General features: G+C 38.3%; 1 protein-coding gene across 3 annotated transcripts in view; it reads left to right on the forward strand.

Annotated features, from left to right (window-relative positions):
* The window catches only part of LOC118179486 (splicing factor 45-like), a 75,205-nt gene that overhangs the window by 41,536 nt on the left and 9,385 nt on the right, over positions 1-24,284 (forward strand). For all 3 annotated transcript variants that reach the window (XM_085810592.1, XM_085810593.1, XM_085810594.1), the window contains one exon: positions 2,235-2,344. In XM_085810592.1, the coding sequence (XP_085666718.1) occupies positions 2,235-2,344 (110 nt within the window). The remainder of the gene's footprint in view (positions 1-2,234; positions 2,345-24,284) is intronic.

Genomic DNA, 24,284 nt, shown 5'->3' on the forward strand with positions numbered 1-24,284 from the left:
TTAAACTGATGATCTATAATCCGGAATCACCGAAGTCCCGACGAGTCCGGATTAAAGACTTTTGACTGTATTCTATATGAATGATAGAGAATATATGTAATGAATACCATGGACAAATAGCTATATAAAGAAAAAGAAACAAACAAAAAAAAAAGTATTCTCTACCTCGACACTTGAAAAAGTAATCCTGCTATGCAACACATAGTTATTTCTGATTACACGATATTGCAAGTATTTTCTTCAGATTTTTCCTACAACTGGTTAAGACTACTGACTACTGGTAGTTGGATCTGGTTTCATATCATGTTTAAAGGGCTGGCTGCTATACTATATCATGTACAGTAAGACCCCGCTTAACGCTGGGGATACGTTCCATCAAAGTAGAGCGTAATGCGAAACAGCGCTAAACGAGGCTATATTTACATGTAAATATTGGGGTTAGGGGAAGATGGCTAGGAAATTGGTTAGGTATTAAATTTAAAAAGTATGTTTTTTTAATAAAAATAAAACCAAACATTTAATTCTTAAAGCCCAAATTAATACCACATTATTATTTCTTGCAAAAATAAAAACAAAATATAAATAACAAAACGAATATTCTTAAAAAAAAACAAATAAAATTCTAAGTCAGTCATATTTAGTTAGCCTTCCGCGTTTTCAGTGTTCTGCCTTTTTGTGACAAAAGCATCTAATGTTGTTTGCCTTTTTCTTTTGCATTGTTCTCTTTAAAGTTCTTCATAAATGGATAGAGCATCTCTAACACCATGCCTTACTTTTGAGCTCCTGTCAAAATTCGAATCATTTTCAATGAATTGATCCATTATTTCAGTTATGGTAGACAAACTCCTTTTTACAAACGCCATCGAAAGTTCTTTTTGCTCTTCTTCTGAATCACTGCTGTCAACATTTTTGTTTTCTTCTTGTTCAGTTAATTCCTTGAGCTCATCATTAGAAAGACTAGCTGCTGTTTCTTGAATTATTTCTTCGACATTTTCCACATTTACCCCTTCAAAATATGTCTGTACAATACCGCACCAAACAAGAAATACAAGTACATTCTTTCGGATATGTATTTGAAACCTATCGCTGCATAATATTTCGGAGAATCCCCGTATGCTGCGAGCGATTTCGTGGAATCCCCGGGTTGAAATAAAAGAGCACTAAACCGAAACAGCGTTAAGCAGGGTCTTACTGTATGTAGCAAAGATAACTAGGAAAATCTCTATACATGGACACAGGGGAAAGAAAGCAAATGCATATAAAAATTATTAATTAGGTATATCATGAATTAAATGCATTTTTATTATGCACTGGATGTTCCCATGTTGACCAGAACTATTTCCCGTCGATTGGTTGAACATGGCCTGCATTCATGGCGTCTGTTAAGAAGACTGCCATTGACCCCACAGCATAGATGCCAATGTTTAGAATGGTGCCGGACTGGAGCGATGTGGATGACAGAATGGCAAAACGTCGTGTTCTCAGATGAGTCACGCTTCTGTTTACCCAGTGACAGTCGCCACATGTCGACGTGGAGACAGATCTAATCCGGTAGTAAGTGTGGAACACCCCACCGCACGAAAACGTGGCATAATGGTTTGGGGCGCTATTGCCTATGATTCCAGGTCACCTCTAGTTCGTATTCAGGGCACTATGTTGGCCCAACGATACTTGGATAATGTACTGCGGCGGGTGGCAATCCCCTACCTTCAGGGGCTGCCTGATGAAATTTTTCAGCAGTATAACACCCGACCACACAGTGCTCGCATCTGCCAACATGCTGTGCAAGGTATACAGATGCTTCCCTGGCCACCATACTCTCCTGACCTGTCACCAATCGAACATGTGATTGGATGCCATTTGCAGACTCTGCCCCTGCCTTGTTCGTAAGACGAACTGTGGCAAATGTTTGAAAGGGAATGGAGAGCCATCTCTCAGGACACCATACACACTCTTTTTGACTCTATGCCTAGACGTGTTTCTTCGTACATCGCTGTCCGCTGTGGTCCTACATTTTACTGCACCGACGCTGTTCTCGCTCTGTATTCTGACTATCATTTTGAAATAAAGGTCACTTATTACTGCTTGCTCTGTCTCTGTCTTTTTTCCAAATTTCATCACTTTCTGATCACTCCTTCTTGGTGTTGCATTTTCAATGTTGAGCAGTGTATATTCTTGTAATTGATGTATAAAATGTAGTTTAATATTATCTTATGAAAATAATTTTCTTCAAGGTATAATAGACGAGATCGTTATGAGAGAAATCGGGATTTTGATAGAAGTAATAGAGAGCTTGATAGGCCACCAAGAGATGATGATTATGAAGATGAGCGACCAAGACGAGGTTTGAAATTGAAATATATATGTTTTTATAACTATTGTTATGAGAAAGGGTATTTGCTATTGTAATTTATGTGAAGGGCAGTATTTATTGTTTTTATTACATTATCATAGTACAGTCCTTAAACGTTGTTAATTTCAGCCTAAGTTTACAAAATATCCTAATTTTCTCATCTGACATTTTTGTCCATTTTATATGACTGCCATTCTGAAAGTGAATTAGCATTTTGAAACGTGGATTTTTAAAATTTGATTTTATGATGGCACCGCAGCTCATAAGATAGCCACTGTAAATTAGTATTGTAACTAATGAGAAACAATGAATTAATTACCTTGTAACAAAAGGTTCAGATTACTTGGTTGGTGGGTTGGTTGTTCAACCTTTCAAAAAGGTGTCAACAAGAATATGGATTATCTCGTTGACAAAAAGTTACTTGAACTTTGACCTTGACCTTATGATAAGTCTTTCAGCCTACTGTGATGAAACATGATCTTTAAGAAGATTAAACTGTGAATGTAGCCGAAAGACATAAATAGAGCTCTTAACAATGGGAAGAATGTTCTGAAAATATTTACCGGCCATTTTTCTGGCCAGATTTCATGTTTAAAGGAATATAGTTGAAGATACTGACAAATTAGCAGATAATTTAGCAGAGATGTAGGAAAATAATTAAGAAAGAAAGAAATGCAAATAAGCTAAAATATCCTAAAAAAAAACTGATATTATAAAGACACAAATATTTTGAAGCATTGTGGATGTTTTATATTTTTTTGATAAATATAGTAATGTATAATAAATTTTAATATAGTAATTGTTTTAATATCTTTTTAAAACCACTGCAATAAATTTTATGTGCAATTGCTTATTATTTTAAACTGCAGAATTTCTGTAGATTTTGATTTTAACAGTGTCTTATTCATAACAAATATTTTTACAAAAGTAAAGTCATATTTAATAGTGACCATGTAAATGTCCTTTAACCCTTTCCGGCACGCTACATTTTAAAATTGGAATTTCGATAAAAAAAAGTAGGCAGTCTATTATGCCTAGAGGAATACACATGTAAAATTTTGTGAAGATAGCACTTATCGTTTTAATTTTGCGGTTGTGCCCGAAGCAGGTACACTGATTGAATAGAGCTTCGAAAAGAGTGCTGAAACGAACATTGCTGGAAAGTGCGTAATGAGTAAGAGATTTTGCCTACAATTAAAAAACACTCCCCTGCAACTCTACACCCCCCTAAAAGGGCTCTTTTTTTGGGTATATGATGATTACATGCGTATGAATGAAAAAAAAAAACGTAAATTGGGTGTATGATATTTACATTTCATATTTACACTTTAGTCTATTTTTTTCATGGTGGTACTTTTCGAAGAAAGTGACACCACCTTTGAAAAGGCACAACCCAATATTGTATGTTTTGCACATGTACCAGGATCCATATCAGATTCACTATCTGAAGCAATTTGTGTAGAACTTTCATTGCTTCAGAAATGGTCATCTCTCTCTGATCCGTTTGGAAAATAATTAAAAATCTGAAAAAACAAACTAATATATCTACAATTAGAAATTATAAACTGTGAAATAAAATTAAATAAACATCTACAACTCAAAACTACTAAACATAGCACTAGCGAAACTTTGAACGGAAGCGAAAGAGAAAAAGAGAACTGCTGTAATGAAAAACCAAACAGCTAACTGATAAAATTACCCTTGACTTTCAGAAAATCACCCCAACAATTTGCTAGTTAATAACCAAACGTCCCCTTCCCCCCCAAAAAAAAAAGAGAGAGAGAGAGGGAAAAGAAAAAAGAGAAAAACTGGAAATGAAACACAGATGTGTACCCACCTTTCTGTTGTCAATGAATTGAATGACGAGATGCGGAGAAACAAAGAATAAAGTCTCTCAGTTGTCCTAGTGTCTTGGTGTGCCCTGTCTGGGCACACCTCGGGTTCGCCATTCGATTTTAGGCAAGATTTCAAGGTAAAAATTTAAAACTAATATAGAATAAGGAGATTACCATGCAGCCCCCAAAAAAATAACATTGAAATTTCTTTCCAAATAATTCTTTTTATATCCTAAAAAAATCTGGAAGATTTCTTTGAAAAATGAGGGTCTTAACCTTTTAACTGTCATGCCCGAAATAATCTCCACAGTACTGGTATTCCAAAATGTCACGCCCGAGTATTACTCGGGCTAACTTTTTTTGAGTGCATCCATTGTATTGTTATACCCGAATATATATCGTGAGAAGTTTATTTCGGCTTCAGTTCAACAGATGGCAGCATTTTACTGAAGGTTTCAAAGGGTAGAGGTTAAAGTTCAAAGTGCGCAGCATTTTTTGAATTTTTTGACCGCGAGGCAAACATTTCATTTCTGAAATAATAAAAAAAAAATTGACAATTTATGCATCATAATATATCAAATCATCAAAATATCTTGACAGTTAAAAGGTTAAAAAACTAAACATAGCTAAAATATATGGACTGGTTTGTGTTGAGCTACCATCTACTATAAATAAAGAAGGTTCAGAGTAACCTATAGTAAACATCTAAATCCTTTTTCATTCAATTTTTCTGTGCGTACAGAAGGAAATTTTTAGGTGTGCCCAGACTGGGCGCACTGTGCCGCAAAGTGTTAAAATATGTGTGTACTTAGACCAAGTAAAATTTCTAGAAAAGTGCAGGAGTTTCCACAGATTAGTCATGTGATTCATTAGCTGGAGTTGAAGTGGATGGTTTGATCAAGTTTGTTGTCTTTTATTGGCTTCCCCAGGATTGCTATACTCAGAATAAATGTCCAGATGTATGGAAGTTTGAAGGTTAGGTCTGTGTCACAGTATGATTTTGTGGTGATATTAAACATTTTTCTAATATTGAGGCTGTTTTCATGCTGGGGTATGGTTATGATTCTGGTCTTGTCCCATTTGATTAGTGAATGTGGATACTAGGAGAATTATTTAATGGAACATGTGATGTTTTCGTTGATGAAATAATTTGCAGAGAGTTTGTAGGTATCATTTTATATTTGGCAAATCTCGGTTGATACACTGAAACCATAGATAAAAGTAGAATAATGTTTTCAAATGACCTGTCTGCTTCATCAAATGGAAACTTAATACATCGGGCCAACATCTATGAAACTATCTGTAAGAATTGCCAGATATAAAAAAGATATTTACAAACATTCTGTGAGCCATTTCTTTACTGAAAATAGTACATCTTTGATCAAATACGTCTCCGAACATCCAAACGCCATAATTGAATGGGACAAGGCTAAAAAATCTTTGGCAAACTGTGGCATAAAAGCAGCTTCAAAACTAGAGAAGTGCTTGAAATCATCACTAAACCATGCTACAACAGAGGCCTTCCCTTCAACCTTCCATATATATGGATATTGATTTAATTCAGTTATTGAAGGTTCCAAAACAACGTTTTTAGGAAAAAATGTAGAAGTTTTTTTCTCATCAATTCTATATGTTTTTTGGGGTGTTGAATCCAAATTTTAAGTTTGCCACTTCACCAGAGGTATGTGGTCGGTAGATTCCTCACTTTATGGCAAATTGTACTATTATTCTCCTTGCTACATCTGCAAATGGTAAATGAAATTTGAACATTTTCAGTGAATTTAATCACTACATAAGTGCCTCAGAATCTGGTTCATTATAATACAATCTCCTGTTCTACAGAAATTTCAGGCTCCAGTAATTTATTAGCTAATATCATGAGCAATGTAGGATCAGAAAGCACGTCTCATCACAAGGTGATTAATCCGACGTCATTGTCCTTCTTCACTTTGCAAGAGGAGTACAATGCATATGTAGACAAACTGTGCAATAATTGCATTGAGATTGTCTGCACTAAGAAGCTGGAAAAACAACTTATTCCACATTACACTCTTGAAGAAATTAAAACTGTACTAGAAAAGCTGTAGGAAGCTGAAAATTTCAAATCCCAACATAGCTGCCAGAACTTCTTCAGCCACAAAAGAATCAGAAAACCCAACAGCATTTAACCCTCATATAGCAACTTCAACCATCCAATCATCACTTCAGTTATACAGGCCCTCAAAAGACTGCTGCTTCAACTGGCACTCGTAATTTACGCAAAAGGTGAACAAACATGAGCAGCTGCGAGCTGAACTCCCAAACATTGACCAATTCATTATCTGAGAATCCAAGCCATGATAGGGAGACCTATTCAAATACAAGGTTTTCTTCTGGAATGTAACAGAATAGAAGACATTAAGAAGCTGTAAATGAAGCTCAAAGGAGAGGTATCAACACTTGTGCAAACCAAGCTCCCTGCAAAAAGTCTGCCCAGGTGCACAGTTCATGACGTCAACCCCAGACTACAAAAATCAGACACAGAAAATCTTTTCTCTGAACGTAACATAACCAACGTTAATGCTAGGGTATAAGGTATTTCTCCCACCTTCTTGACATGCTTACGTGGTGTAGTGGTTCTGCACATTGAGGCGGTATTCCAGAGGTACGCGTTTCGATTCCCGGTGAAGGCGTTGCATATTTATCATTCTCTCCGGCTTTTCCAATTAACCTAATTTCTCTACAGTGGCGCCCGAATTAAAAGGATGGTGGATGATGATTTCTCCCTACCCAGGATTTGGTGACTGTGTCCCCTAAAAATCCCAATCACCCTTTAAAAGGGGGAATATATAAGGTATTTCTCCCACCTTCTTGACGTGTCTTCATGGTGTAGTGATTCTGCACACTGGGCCGGTATTCCAGAGGTTTGCGATTCGATTCCCGGCTAAGGTGTTGCATATTTTTCAATCTCTTCAGCTTTTCCAATTAACCTAATGTCTCTCCAAGGGTATTTACAGATTGACAACAAAAACGGTAGCATCCAGTGAATCATCGAATGTCAGCCTGCAGCATTCAGCAACATCATGCAGCAATGCCATATTTTCTTTGGCTGGTATGCATACTGTGTCACAGTGTCCTTTGGCACCAAAAGGTACTACAGCTGTCAAGAATTCAGGCATATGTAAGAGACATGCAATAAGTGAACTACTGCTCATACTGCTCTGGCCAATACAAGGTAAGACAAATGCAGAGTAACACAGCCAAGTTGCATCAACTGCTCAGGTAACAATCACTGAACAGGCAGCTTCCTCTCAACAGACCATCCATCTTTCTACCATATCCTGCACTACATGCTATAGGAATATTGTGTAGTATAGTTTATCATAGTGTAGTAATATTATCACTACAACAAATCCTGAAATTGATTATATTAGAAGCATCCAAATAAATGTGCAATAGGCGAATGCAAATAGAGCACTTGCAGTTTTGTATGCAATTGAAAAATCGAGATGTAATCTTAGTGCAAGAGCCATATCATAAAAACTGCAAAGTTTCCGGCTTTCCTCTACACTGCAACATCTTTGAGTGCATCAACAATGCCCCAGTTTTAAACACCAAGGGCAGCCGCTCATCATCATTGCAGAATGGGATTGTGTAGCTGTACTTTTGGAATTGAAAGAAATAGATACTGCTCTCATTTTCATAGACAATCTTAATGCAGTATGCTCAGCCCCTTTGAAAATCTATGCAAGGGACTACAATGCGTACGGTGCAAGCTAAGGATATGCAGTTAACTGTCAGAAAATTCAACAGCTTAAGGATTACATAGCTGTCAATAATCTGGCCCTGCATAATACCGTTGGAGGCTCATCATCACATGTCACACATAATGGTAGAATTTGGTCAGGTCTTACCATCTCCATGCAGCAAGCCAACAACTTCATTTAAGACTGGGAAGTATATGAAACATTTCTCCAATCATAACTACATCAACTTAACAATAAATCGTGCAGTTTTCCCAACCATAGTCTAATACTACTATCAGGTTCAATGTTCCGTCTAACCTTCTTCGGGAACATGCAAGGACCTGACTCGGAACAGAGAGCTTACTAAAGCTATGTTCAGCAATTGTGGGAAGTAGACAGGATACACAAGAAGGGTATACAAAACCCTTTATTTTTCTCTATTTACAATAACTTCCGTACTTCGGAATACACAGACCCGCTACTTGGGGTCTAACGTAAAAATATAAAAATAGAACTAAACTCTAATTTAACTTTAAAATAATAAACGTGGAAGATTGGCCTTATATTAACAGGAAGCCGTATGTAGTACAGATAACTGTGAACACTACAATACGTTTAAAATTTATCAAGAGGATTAAAACCTCTAGCCTGGAAGGCAACCAGCAACTGCGTAAAACTTCTAAGGTAAGCGGCCTGCTTCGACTAACTGCTTCCTCCCTCTCGCTTGGCAAAAAGCCACAACTTAAATACTTGGCGTTCGCCAGACAAACTTTGCATAAAAACATTAACGCTTATAATTCTGGCCGGAAGTAGAAAATAAGAAGTGATAACATAACATAACAATAGGGCGCTTCCTTCTTATGAAAAGAAGGAAAGGAGTTTAGGCAAAATTGCCCATTACTCTTCCGCCATTTGATCATTTAAGTTAAGGGATTTAAATGGTAAGTCCTGTAAAAGGTAAATAATAAATAGATAAGATCTCAAACTGACACCAAATCTATAGTATCAGCAAAAGATCCCATCTCTAAGTTCAAGGTGTCGGCTGGATCGTAAAAACTTCCCTATTGGATGGAAAACCGATTCAATCCCTCCCAAACCACCAAACGCAATTCTTGACCAAACAAGAGTGCGATGGAGAGTCAAATAAATAAATAAATAAGGAGAGCAGAGGTGCATTCTCAAGCCAAATGGCCAGGTAGTGTATAAAGATTTGATATCATTATATTCCAAAACACAGCTATGAGAGGGAAATCCCTGCATAGTTTCTTTTCAAAAAAAAAAAAAAAAAAAAAAAAAAAAAAGAACTCATAGGGCGTCTCAAAGCTTGTTTCTTGTGGTTCCATATTCACCTTACCTGTAGGTGTTTAGTATACATCAGAAACCCTATTATGCCAGAGAGCCCTTTGTATAAAAGGGCTTGATCAAAGGTAATATAGGGAAACCCAAGGAATTTGTTTCTAGGGACAGAGAACACCGGACATCGTCCCAAAAAGTGAAAAGATGTTTCCTCTTCTTCTCCACAAGCTGGGCAGAGAGGAGATTCAACAAGACCACATTTGTGGAGATGCTTAGCTAGATAAGCATGTCCAGTAACAATTTGAATTACCTGGCGTAAGTTAGTTCTACTGAGGTGTATGAGTTTACCTGAAAAGTTAAGTGTACTGAGCACCAATTTAGAATGAGCACAGTCTGGAAGTTTAGACCATATATCATCATGTTTGTTCTTTATCCAGCTTCTTACTTCTTTTTTAACCGTTTGATATGAAACTGGGTAAAATGGTTCTGGGCCAGACATGGGGAGTTGCGAAGCATCTTTAGCTACTTTATCAGCTAGTTCATTTCCAGCAAAATCACAATGACCTGGGACCCAGACTAAACTAATGGTATTATGGGCCTGAGCCAGAGAATTGAGATCTTGAGTACAGTTCAAAACACAGTTTTGTAACTTGACACGATTAGCCAGGGCAAGGATGGCTGATTGGCTGTCAGAGAGAATATATATATACTTATCAACTGTATTTTTAGCTAAGAGCTCCTTGGCGACCATATTGATCGCCAGAACCTCGGCTTGGAAAACAGTTGTAAATTTACCAAGGTATAGATGAAATCTAATGAAATCTTCTTCAGATCCCTTGGTCCTTATAATAGCTCCAGCTCCAGTGAAGTTGGATTTTGATCCATCTGTGTAACATTCAATTGAGCCTGTTGGAATTAGGTCAATTAGAGATTCTATCTCATTCCTTTTTGGTATATGAGTTGAGAATAGTTTATCTGGAACTATTGTTTTAGTAATTGCATCTTTGGGCATATAGATTATAGGGATCTCATTGCCCAAGTCCAGGCATATGTCAATGTGGCTTTTCAGGTGGCTTTTATGACCAAAACCTGTCCTTTGGCACCATGTGCCATTTTTATTCAATCTATACATGGCTTTAATTGCTTCTCCGCTCAAGAATAATTTCAAGGGTGGAATTTGCAGTAAAAATTCTAATGCAGCAGTAGGGGTACTATTTAAAGCCCCACTAATGCTTAGGCAAGCAAGTCTTTGCACCTTTTGTAAAATGTTTAAATACGAGCTTTTGTTAATAACATTAATCCAGACCACGCATCCATAAGAAAGCATTGGCCGGACAATGGCAGTATAAATCCATAGAGTAGATTTTGGGTTAAGGCCCCATTGTTTACCAATGATTCGCCTACAAAGTACTAGAACATTTGTGGCTGTTTGTGCCTTTTCTTTTATATGGGTGATCCATGTAAGTTTACTATCCAGGTAACATCCTAGGTATTTAACGCATTCCTTACGCCTATTATCTGGTGACCCAGATATAAATCTGCCAGTTTCCATTTGCTTCTCCACGTGAAAACTATGACCTCAGATTTTTCAGCAGAGAAAGAAAGGCCATTTGTATCACCCCAGTGTGAAACTTTATTTAAGATCTGCTGAGCTTGATTATGTAGGGTTCCGATATCGAAACCCTGTAATAACACAATAAGGTCATCTGCATAAGCCTGTGACATGCCAGGTTCCTCCCGTAGAAGTACTAAGAGTGAGTCGAAAACCAGGTTCCACAGGAACGGAGAAAGAATACCACCCTGCGGACACCCTTTAGTAATATCTCTCTTTACTTCATAGTCAGCGAGACTAACACAGATATTCCTGTTTTTAATCATGAAGATGACCCATCTAGTTATCATAGGGTGAATATGACTTCCAGTAAGGGCCTTATGTATTTTCTCGAAACCGATGTTATCAAAGGCTCCTACAATATCCAGTAGAATCCCAATGGCAAAGTGTCCGTCTATAATTGTCTTTTCTATTCTCCACACGAGTTGGTGTAAGGCCGACTCAGTGGAGAAGCCAGGCCTAAAACCGTGTTGGTGTAAGCCAAAGATATGTTTCAGATTATTATCTGACTGGAGGTGCCAGAAAATCAATCGCTCCAACAGCTTAAGCTGGAAGGATGTTAGCGTGATCATTCTAAAAGAGTTTGGTTTCTCATATGTATCTTTTCCTGGTTTAGGAAGAAACACACCTCGTGAAGTTCTCCAAACCTTAGGAACATATCCTAAAATCAAACTGGACCTGAATATGTCCACGAGAATGTGACCAAAAATATCCCAGCCTTTCTGAAGCAGAATTGGGTAAATGCCATCGTTCCCTGGAGATTTAAAGGGAAGAAATACATCAAGGGCCGCTTTAGCCTTTTCAAAATTCACAATTGTCTTAGCAAAATCCAGATCTAATGGATTATGAAGTAGTTCCAATGGATTTTCCTGGGGGTCAGAGGTGACACTTCTGTCCCCTAGATGAAAATTCAACATGGTCGAAAGTGTATCCAAAGGGTTTATAGTATAACTGCCATCAGGTCGCATAACCGATGAGAGTTGAGACTCCTGAGATCTTTTAAGAATCTTATGTACTCTGGCAGTCTCATGGTAGGACAGAATATCTGTGCAGAACGATCTCCATGAGTTGTATTTAGTTTTCCTGATTTCACTTTTAAATTTCCTTTGTAGAATTTTGAAGTTAGACCAGTTAACTTCAGATTTATTTCTGACAGCTTTCCTGTGCGCTCTCCGAACCTCTAGGCGGAGGCTTTCAAGCTCCTTGGTCCACCAAACTCTCTTGCTAGGAGAGTACTTCCTTCGTTTGAGAGGGCATGATGCGTGATAAGATTCAATAATGATATTTGTCAAGTTGTTTGCTTGAATATCAAGCTCCTCGACTGTACAATTATTGTCTAAAACCTGAAGGTTAATAACATTAGAAACCAGGAAATCCTTATAAAGGTCCCAATTTGTGTTTTTAATGTTTCTGAAATATTCAACTGGAATTTCATCTCTAATACAAAATTGTATAAGGCGATGGTCAGAAAGTGAGGGATTGTCACTTACATGCCAATTCTCAATAAGGTTATAAATATCAGATGAAGTTAATGTGAGGTCAATGACTTCTTCTCTTCTTCTGTTAACAAAGGTGGGGCGATTTCCCCTATTTACCCAAGTTAGGTTGGTATTCATTATAAATTCCATGAGTTTTTCTCCTCTAGGATTAGTATCAGAACTGCCCCATGACAGGTGGTGAGCGTTAACATCACCACCAATAACCATAGGAATATTGTTTATTTCACAGAAGCTCACAAGATCTATAAATTCTTGCGGAATGTTAAGGTCATAAGCCATGTAAACTGAGCAAAAACAAATGTTTCCTCTCAGTGAACTGTTTATGTCCTTAATTACAATAGCAGTTAAGTCCTCTGATGTAAATTGGGATAATTTCATAGCCTTTATATTTTTAGAAATGTAAATGCTAGTTCTAGGTCTTTTATCAGGTCCCTCTGTCGAAAAGAAGTGCGTGTTCATGGGCCTACCAAAGATTTTACCCTTGTACACCCAAGGTTCTTGAATTAATGCAACAAAAGTGTCTTGCTTACCTAATTGAGCAGCTTAATTATATGAAGCTGCTCTGCTATGTTGCAAGTTTAACTGACTAACCTTAACCATTAAAACAGGTTAAATGAAAGAAAAGAACTTACCCTGAAGGATTTTAGGAGAGACTTAGTTAAAAGCCGCATCCTTAGCATACTACTTCAAAGGAAGTAGTGACAAGGGAGACCTATTCAGGTGTCTTCTCCAGAGCCTCCAAAGAAAGCTCTGGTTCCGACTCCTTTTCGGTCTCCCTTTCTTTCGTCAACTGTTTCTTTGGAGGATCCCTGGGCGAAGGAATTGATTTCTCCTGTTGCCTTGGTTCCTTCAACTGTACACAGCCACGGGCACCACAAAAAAGTTTGAAATTCTGGGCCTCCAGATAATCCATAAGTTCATGTTCTACTCCCAGCACCAAGGTATTACCTCCGTCTCCAGGGATAACTGCCTTGATGGCGATCTTCTTAACATCAAGGCCCTTGTTGCAGGCATCAAGGAGCTTGATGTTATCTTTTGGTGACCTGTTTCCAGGAAACCAAGCGAAAAACCTCTTCATGGGGGGTCTGTCTCCGGCAGCCATAGCATGATAACCTGGATGGTTTTCTTCAGGGCCGGGTAGATCATTAATTAAAGTCTTCAGGACGTCCACAGTCTCCTGGTCCTCACATGCAATGTTGAGGCCATTCGGCTGCAGGACTGTCTTGTGGACCCTGCAGGTGATGATAGAGCCATCTATAATTCGATCATCAATTATAGAGGTGATGAAATCTGAATCCACCGATGTTATGTCTCTGGAATCATCCTTGCAGACGATTCGCAGAGTGATTGCCTTTCTTGCAGCTTGACTATATATAGCCGTCGTTTCTTGAGGGCCATTTCCGGGGTGTCACCAGCAATGTGTTCTCTCTTACGAGACTCTTCATTGCTTGGATGGTTCTTCCTCACCGGTTTGGAGGTTGCTCCAGAGGTCCCAGCTTTATCTGTTTTCTCTTTTGCTCCCTTCTCCCCAGAGATCGAGATTCCTTCCATGGCCCTCTCCAGTCGTTTCCGCTCTTTCTGGCATTGCCTTTTTTCTCTTCTTTTATTTACAACCTCCATCATTGGTGACTGGTCATCCGCTTGCGCATCTGGCACAGTACTTCTGACAGAGGAGTCAGTATCCATCCCCACTGGGTTCAAGGCGTCCGTGTCCGAAGGCACATTCACCCTTTCACCAGCGGTTCTGGTTTCTGTAGTCCTAAAGAGAAGAGCGTCCGCACCCGAGGGTACATTCACTCCCTCAGAAGGAATTACAGTGGTTATAGTGGGGATTTCAGAAGATGCGTTTTTATCTAATTTTGTATTACAAGCATCCATTTTGGTATAAGATTGAAGGAAGGGGGAGAAAAATTCCTTCCGATTTTCTAAGAGCCAGTTTGGAGGGGCTAGCCCCAGATTCAGCAGCCAGTAGTGACCTCGGAAGAGCCCCCCGCTCTGCCATGCAGGACCCCACCCAGGCACCACCTGGAACTACAAGGCAGGCGAGATTATACACCAGCTGATAGAGCAGCCAGGACATGCTGGTTAGGCTGCCCCGGGCTCCTGTACTATCTGGCGGTCTGAGACGCAAAACTCAGCTTTTCTCCTGTATCCTCTACATGGCTGCTTCCTCCAAGACCCCTCCTCTCCAGATCAAAGGTCCTCGGAATTTCAAATCCTCCCCACAATCGCCGGTTTTCCCAGGGAAGAGCGGTCCGTTGGGTCGTCATAAGATTACTCATCATCAGACCGAACCTCATCCCACTGAACCCCAGTATGCCACAGAACTTTGTGACAGTTACCCATTTAGCACTCCCCAGGGGGCACGTGTGACTTAAGGATAATCACTGACGCGGGTAACATTACCCCCCAAAAATATAAAAAGTATAAAAATAAAACTAAACTCTAATTTAACTTTAGAATAATAAACGTGGAAGATTGGCCTTATATTAACAGGAAGGCGTATGTAGTACAGATAACTGAGAACACTACAATACGTTTAAAAGTTATCAAGAGGATTAAAACCTCTGGCCTGGAAGGCAACAAGGAACTGCGTAACATCTAAGGTAAGCGGCCTGCTTCGAACTCACTGCTTCCTCTCTCTCGCTTGGCAAAAAGCCACAACTTACATACTTGGCGTTCGCCAGACAACTTTGCATAAAAACCTTAACGCTTATAATTCTGGCCGGAAGTAGAAAATAAGAAGTGATAGTAAAGATTTAAAATAAAATAAACGTTAGTAAAACTTAAGATCCTTACATACTTCCCGCCAGAGTTAATTAGTTTAAAACTGAGGTCTAAAACGACCTTGTTGAAAACTTTTAGCTCTAGAATCTAACGCGAGGCCAATCTTTTACAAACATTTTTCGCTAGAAACTAGAAATTTAAAAGAAAGAAATTTGTTTTTACAATAGCAGCTCCCAGGACACAATTTTTTTCATCCGTACTGCATCTAAACAGGAACTTTTATTCAAATCTGGTTCCTTCCAGAGATCTGGAAGGAAAACTAGTTTAATGAAATGTTACACAATGAAATGGCAAGTAACATGTATAATTATATTTCTCTTAACATTCTTATTTCATTCATAACTATTTTAGTTATCTCTCCCCGTGCTCTCTGGCATGGATTGTAAAAGAACACCAAACACGAATGTGTTTATGTCTATGTGTTCAACACTTCCTCCTACAATCAAAACACTAACGTGTTAAAATTCAACATACCAAGACCTCGTAACACACCCTAATTTCAACTCTAAACCCTGAGGTACTATTCTGAAAGTGGCTAACTCTGAAGTGTAGCGTCAGAGAGCCTAACTACATCATTCAACCTTTAACACATATTCACCATGATTTCGTCTTTTTACAGTCACACGAATAAAAAAAAAAAAATTTAACATTACTTTCACTTTTACCATATCACGGTATTTCTTAACATTTAAAATAACAGTTCACATTGTATATAAGAACATATTAACATGCCGTTAATTTTACACATTTGAAAACATACATTAGTAGTACATTGTTAACTTCTATTCTTTTCAAAGCAAGTGCCAATTCTTTCTACATTGAAATAATACATTTCAAAAAGTTTTCCAGACTAAAACTTCTTTCTTGCCAGAATGATTTAAATGATATTTATACAATAACTTTTTACAATATTTAAGTCTTTACAAAACGCTATTATACATCAACTTTAGTTTTACGCGCGAGTAATTGAAAAAACATAATACCAAAATCGGTAACATCTCATTTCTCGCCCTTTTGGTGATAAAGGTAGACCTCGCATGAGGTAAACTTCTTGAAATCTGCCACTTGCAGTAAGAATGAAAGATTAACTTAAGTTTGCAAAGTAACATAAAATTTTACTTATCTTTGTGATATTCGGCCATTCTTTTCTGGGCCCAGTCTTGGAAAGTAGTTTGATTTATCCTCCTTCTTGTACGGGCTCGCCCTTCAGTGCCTTCCTCTAGAAACTTTCTTTTTTCTCCAGTTCTGTCACCCTTGAATACCTTCTTTTTCGCCTCAGCTTGTGGTCTTGGCCGTTTGATGGCAGCTGGTCTTGGCGGAACCGGGAAACTTCTTTCGCGTTCCTGCTTGGACCTCGTTGCTGGCCGTTCAAATTTTCCTTGTAACTTTTCCTCTGTCGCTGGTGGCCCTTCCACAGTTCGGCGACATTTGCTGCGGAGAGTCCTGTCGGATGAGTAGATCTTCCGTTTTAGAGCCGGGTTATAGTTGCCGTCATTTCTCCTGGTTCTCTTTGCATACGTCATCCTTCTCCCTTCTTCATTCTGGGGGTGTTCGTTAGCTCTCTTTTCTGGACGGTGAAACGGCTTCTTTTTCTTGCCACCTTCAGTTTTTCCACGGGGAAACTTTCTTTTCACTTGCTCCTGCCTCTTAATGGCTTGCCCTTGTACTTGTCGTTTTTCCACCTCTGGAGCTTGTGTCTGCCGTGCCGGATCCTGCAAAAGATCTGAAAATATTTCCATTTTATTACGATAATAGTAGGGTTTGATTTGATCAATGTTTGCGGAGCAGGTTTCAACATTTCTGGCTTTTAACACTACTACAGCGTGAGTTATTTTTTCTATAACATATGGTCCTTCAAATCGTGGAAAAAATTTGGCAGTTTTATCTTCTGGTGCTGAAGAAAGTGAATGCTTAATTTTTAAAACTTCATCCCCTACTTTATAAGTTACTCCCTGTCGTTTCAAATCATAATAGAGCTTCTGTTTTCTTTGTGCTACTTCCGTATTCTTTATTGCTTCTTTTATTAGTTTTTCTATATCATCCATCTTAAATTCTGGAGCTCTTTGTTGCACATAAAATAATTTATCTAACGGCATTATAATCTTTCTGCCTAGAAATAACTCAGCAGGAGTTTTGCCCGTTGTATCATGTTTTGCGGTCCTAAGGGCGAAAGCAAATTCATTGACATAGTTATTCCAGCTTTTATGAAAATTTTTAACATTACTACGGATAATTTTCACTATATTTCTATTGACCCGTTCCGCTATATTTGATTGCGGCCGATACGGGACCATTTTTAAATGACGTATGCCGAGTTTTTGGCACATGTCTTCAAATATATTACTTACAAATTGAGGACCATTATCCGATATAACTTTTAGGGGTGCCCCGTATTTTAAAATATATTTATTTAAAATAGAATCAGTAACTAATTTCGCGGAGACTCGTTTTAAGGGAACAATTTCGGTCCATTTACTAAAATGATCAACCATAACAAGGAGATAGCGACTTTTATTTAACTGACGTTTTGGGAAAGGGCCCAATAAATCGATGCCAATTATTTCATTTGGAAATTCGGATTTAATACTATTTAGAAACCCGGCCGGGCGGAAATTAATATAATTAACTGCTTGACATGTTGGGCAGGACTGGACATACGCCCTTGTTAACTTTTGCAGTTCAGGAAAATAGACTGCCTCGCGTACGCGTTGGATAGTTTTTCGAATACCAGCATGAGAAGCTAAAGGGCTGTCGTGGAGCTCCTGCAGGATATTTAATCTAAGACTAGCTGGGATAACAGGTCGAAATTCGTTGTTGGCATTCGTAGTTTTTGTATAGAATAATAGACCATCTATTAGTTCGTAATGGGCCACCCTATTTCTTATCGCCACAATATCTTGGTGGCTAAAATTTTCAGGATCCTTTAAATACTCATAAATGCTTCCAAACTCAGGATCTTTACCCAGTTCGGTTATTACAGTTTCTCAGGAATTTATTGTACATGCTGTGAGCATTGCCACCTTTACAGTATTACCTCGTTCATCTATTTTAATTCTTGATAGGGCATCTGCTACGATATTTTCCTTTCCGGGGGTATGCTTGATTACCAGATTATATTCTTGTAGCTTGAGTGCCCATCTTATTAACCTTGGGGATAAGTTTTTCCCTGAGTACAATCTAGTTACCGCCGCATGATCAGAGTACACTGTTATCGGCGCCTTTCCAAAATAGACTCGGAACTTTTGCACTGCTAACAGAACTGCAAGTGCCTCTCTCTCGGTCGCGGAATAGTTTCTTTGTGTTTGATTTAAAGTTCGGCTAAAAAATGTCACGGGCTGCTGATTTTGCGAAAGTACCGCTCCTACCGCATAATCCGAAGCATCCGCTGAAATTTCTAAATTCTCATCCATCATTCATCTCATTCACCAGGAAATTTCAACACAGGGGCTTGCGTTAATGCTTGTTTTAATTTTTCGAAAGCACTATTGGCTTCGGCCGTCCACGAGAATCTTGCCTTTTTCCTTTTTAATTTTAACAATGGCTCAGCAATAGCTGCAAAATTTTTTATAAAGGACCTATAATATGAACAAAGTCCTAGGAAAGAAGATAGCTTCTTCGCCGTGTTTGGAGTCGGATACTTTTGTACAGCGATTATTTTTGATTCGTCTGTCTCTATTCCTTTCTGAGATATCTTGTAACCTAAATATTTTAATTCAGGGGCTGCAAATTTGCACTTTTCGACATTAACTTTTAGACCGGCCTCATTTAATAAAGAAAACACCTGTCTTAAATCCTGTACATGTTGGTCGAGATTATCACTAGTAATAATGATATCATCTAAATAGATAAATGTGGACTTTCCAAGAACAGGTCTTAACACAATGTCCATACATTGCTGAAATGTTGCCGGGGCCCCTGAAAGGCCGAACGGCATACGCAAAAATGCATAAGTGCCAGACTTGGTTATAAAAGCAGTCTTAGGCACGTCCTCAGGCCTAACCCCTATTTGAAAATAACCAGTCGTTAAGTCTAAAGTTGTCATATATTTGGTGGATGTTATGTTCCTTAGAATTTCTTCAATTATAGGTAACGGATATACCGGATATTTAGTTATGGAGTTTAATTTACGGTAATCGATTGCGAATCTCCACCTTTTTGGATGCGTCAAAGGATAGTCATTATTTTTCTTACATAAAACCACCGGGATAGCATAACTACTTGAGATGGGCGTTATGATCTTTTTACGTAGCATATCGGTGATATGCCATTCTATATTTTTTTCCTCATTCTTATCATACCAGTATGCTTTTTGGCGAACTGGCATTGAATCTCCGGTGTCAATACTATGGTTAGTAACCTGAGTAAATCCTGGAATGTCACTAAATAACGAAGCAAATTCACTTACCACTTGTCGGATTCTTCCTTGCTCGTCATTAGGCAGGTGGTCAAGATTTAACATCGGCGGTTCAGCCTTTTCTGCGCGAACTGGTTTCATTGTCAGCTTAAGGGACGCTTCATTAAAATCCAGCGTTGTGTGTGCGTCTGAAAGAAAATCTATTCCTAAAATTATATGTGCTTGCAGATTCTTTACTATAAAAAATATCACCTTTACTTGTTCGTCCTTGATACGGATATATAGCGGTACTTTACCTATACACTTACATAATTCTCCTTGCGCCGCTAACACTGTCGTATTATCCGAATTATATATGCGGTATTTCTGAAAATACTTTCTAAAAAAATCTTCTGCCACACAGGAACACTGCGCGCCTGTATCCAGGAGTGCGGTGGCTGGGATATTATTCACCAACACTTCAATCTTCGGAAGAGTCAAATTTTTCACCATTACTGTATTTAACTTGAAGGAAGAGGGGTTTTCTTGGCCTTCCGATTTCCGCACCCTCTCGTCAGCAGAAATCCATTTTAGTTTAACTTATTTTTCATTTCCGTGCTTTCCTTCTTTTTCCCCTGGCCTTGAGACTTTTTTTCTGGATTGCTATTGAACTGTCGACGTTCCCCGGCTGTTCGCTTTGCTTCCGTAGCCGTGTGCTTGAGTTTGCTGTAGTCTTGGCACACCAAATTGGTTTCGCTGTTGATATTGGCGTCTTCTTTCGATGTCCGCCGTTCTTCTACTTTCAAACTGGATTGCTAGCTGAAATAACTTTTCCAGTGTAGTCGGATTTCTTAATTCAATAAAGTCTTGCACTTGGGGCAGTAACCTCGGCAAAATCACTTGAATTATCTCAGGATCCGGACGGTTTCCATACAAGAGTTTGAAGACGTGAATTTTTCTTAAAATAAAGCTTGAGACATTTTCGATTCTTTGTTGATATATACTAAAAAGTTCCGTTTCTAATTTCGCACGATCCCTTACGACAGGGAAGGCTTTTACTAGGGCAGTCGTGAAATTCTCGTAAGTATAGGTGGGACTTCCTGCTTGACCCAAGAGACTTCTGCCTATACATTTGAACCAGTTAAGCGCTTGGCCTCTCAAAGCGCTGGTAGCTAAGGTAACTTTTTGAAATTCGTGCACGGGGTAGAGCATGAAGTGGTCATCCAATTTTTTCAAAAAACTGGTTACCGGTGAATTTCCATTAAATGTTGCTTCTGGTTTCATCGAAGCGCGCATGGTCTGGACGATGTAACCAAATCCTTCCAGGGCGGCAGCTGGCATTTCTGGATTCTGAGCCGCTTCTGCAGGCAGCACAGGTTCTTCTTGAAACTCGGCCATGGTTATTCTTCTTCGTTGGGCGCCACTATCAGGTTCAATGTTCCGTCTAACCTTCTTCGGGAACATGCAAGGACCTGACTCGGAACAGAGAGCTTACTAAAGGTATGTTCAGCAATTGTGGGAAGTAGACAGGATACACAAGAAGGGTATACAAAACCCTTTATTTTTCTCTATTTACAATAACTTCCGTACTTCGGAATACACAGACCCGCTACTTGGGGTCTAACGTAAAAATATAAAAATAGAACTAAACTCTAATTTAACTTTAAAATAATAAACGTGGAAGATTGGCCTTATATTAACAGGAAGCCGTATGTAGTACAGATAACTGTGAACACTACAATACGTTTAAAATTTATCAAGAGGATTAAAACCTCTAGCCTGGAAGGCAACCAGCAACTGCGTAAAACTTCTAAGGTAAGCGGCCTGCTTCGACTAACTGCTTCCTCCCTCTCGCTTGGCAAAAAGCCACAACTTAAATACTTGGCGTTCGCCAGACAAACTTTGCATAAAAACATTAACGCTTATAATTCTGGCCGGAAGTAGAAAATAAGAAGTGATAGTAAAGATTTAAAATAAAATAAACGTTAGTAAAACTTAAGATCCTTACACTACAACCTCAGAAGTAGCAAAATTAACATCTTCAGGAAACTCATTTGACAAAATCTTTCTACAATAATAGCAGATCTACAGGTAAGTACAAGAGTGAAGCCCTACATGTATTCACAATACAACTGTTTAGTATATTATGCAATACATTTGAGGAAATACTCCCAAGTAGATAAATAATGAAACTATACACTCTTAGTTGGTGGACCAAGGATATATCTGCATGTAGCAAAATAAATACAGAGCGCTACATCATAAATTCAAAACAGAGACGACTGAATATTCCAACTACTACTTTAGAATAATTTAGAAACGAAAGAGCAGTCTGCAAAAGAATGATCATCAGTGCTAAGATACAAAGCTGGAGAGACTTCTGCACTTAAAATAGAGATTCATATGGCATTTTGTACAAAATTGCTACCAACAAAGTCTACAAGCCTTGCAGTTCCATCTTCAAGAATCCACATGGACAATAATGCAACAAATGACATAATAAAAACATTCAACAGTAATCCTGTTTGCAGTCTCCCTGGTGGACTGCCCTTCAGAAGCCACAGCAAAGTAACAATTCAAACAATATAGAAGTCAGCACTACACATGGTAAAGAATTCACAAAAGGAGAAATACAGCAGATCTTCGAGAACCTTAATTTAAAGAAAACATCTGGTCCACATGACATAAATTATGCAATAATCAAAATTATTTATAAAAGTTTTCTTAATTTTTCTCAACAAACTTCTGCAGGCTGGCATCTTCCCCACTGATTTCAAAGTTGAGCAAGTCATATTCTCCCTTAAATACAACAAAGGTCCTAGTAGCCCAGATTCCTCCTGTCCAATGTACCTGCATTCAATGCTAGGAAAAGTGTTTTTTCATATACTTTTCCTAGTGGTTATGCTTCAGGCAATGTAGTTTTTCATAATCATGAGTGTATGTGTGGTAGATTTCCCTTCTCTAAAGCTGTACTGGTGTTCATTGATTATACAATTCATTGAGTACAGCTTTAGAGAAGGGAAATCTACCACACATACACTCATGATTATGAAAAACTACATCATGGAGATCATGCACAATGACTACCACTCAATCATCCTCAGTCTTGATCTTAAGAGTGCTTTGAAAACATTGTGGTGGCCAGCTATTAAACATTCACTGAAACAAGGAAGATACCCTGAAAACATACATCAAGCCTTAACAAGTTACCTCTTGAACCATGAGCAGATCATCATGCGTAACAATGCCGTCATACAATGCAAAGAGGCACAAGGATCATATGCTGGTCTAGTCTTATGGAATCTGACCTTCAATTAACTACTACCTATCCTGAGCACACACAAGTAATAGCTTATACAGATGATGTTGCCTTCATAGTCCAGGAGAAATCCAGAAACAAGCTGAAGATACATGGAACTCAGAACTCTCTGCAGTGCCTTGAAATTGACCATCTCAGAAGGCAAATCAGAAGACCTTATAATTCCCAAAAAGGGACTTGAGCAACATTGTAATCAACAAGAACAGGATTAAAACCATGAAAGAATTAAAATACATGAGATTAAAGACTGACTTATATTCTCCATATTAAGGAACACAAGCAACATACTAGATTAAGACACAATAACACACCGAATAAATACTAATTCAGAAGACAAACAACAAAAATCAGCATTATATTTACAAAATTTTGTAAATATAATGCTGATTTTTGTTGTTTGTCTTCTGAATTAACATACTAGATGTATTGTGCAAAATCTCTGACTATTCCAAAAAAGGAATCAGGGACTAAATTTGCACATTCAAAAGACTCTAGTCAACTATCGTAGAAAGAATGGTTATATATGCTGTTTAAGTGTGGGTCCAGCCGATGCAAGAGAGAATAGTAAAACATCTCAGCATCCAATGCTTATTTGCAGTAAACATCACAAGGGCATTTCTCACAACAGCAAATACATCGATTAATGTCCTGGCAGGTCTAACACCATTGCATGTTTGTATTAAGCAAGAAGTAATCTAATCAGTATTTCATCTTCACACTCCCTTAAGCTTTTTTGATTAGTGGCATTATCCAAACAATTATGTAATGCAAGCGATGATGCTATGTGTTTACCCAGCATTTTAAAGGCAAGGTTAAACATATATTTTCACCTTCATAACACCCCCAGAAACAATACTATGGCTGTATACCTGGAAGGCCTGCATATGAAAAACAAAAGTTGGCAGATTACTAGTTCTTCAACATGGACAAGAAACCTTATGTGTATAGAAGCAGTGACTAAGCAATAATAACACTGTGTTTGAGGCAGGATAGCTATTTCCAGAGCTATCCAGTATGTCACTCAGTGAAACCCACTGCACATTACCATCCTTACAGACAGCATGTGGGTATTTCTGTCAGTTCGCAACCATCACCACACATACCCTATAGTTACATAAATCCAGAGACTGAAATAGAGGCATCAACATCATAACATCATGCTCTCCTGGGGGAAAGTGTATGGTGGGGTGAGTGGAAATGAAATTACTGACAGATTAGCTAAGGAAGCAGCATCATGAAATATTCATTATCCCCAGCCAGTAGTTTGGCCATGCTCATACTTGAAGACGCAACTGAAATGCAAGGCATAAAGCAAATGGCAAACAGAGTGGGATGAATGTGAACAAGGCCATTGCATGTACTACTACATTATAAAGTAAACATCAATATTATAAAGTAAACATTATAAGTAAACATCAAACACAACATTACTTCCCATTCAACATTAACAAGATTTATTACTGCACATATCCTTTTCTGAATATTTTAATAGACACAGCATCAGTAACACTAACCTGTATGTCTG

This window comes from Stegodyphus dumicola, chromosome 2 (genome assembly GCF_044657685.1).
Source record: "Stegodyphus dumicola isolate Sdum_Otavi_A_Nest chromosome 2, ASM4465768v1".
Classification (NCBI taxonomy): domain Eukaryota; kingdom Metazoa; phylum Arthropoda; class Arachnida; order Araneae; family Eresidae; genus Stegodyphus; species Stegodyphus dumicola.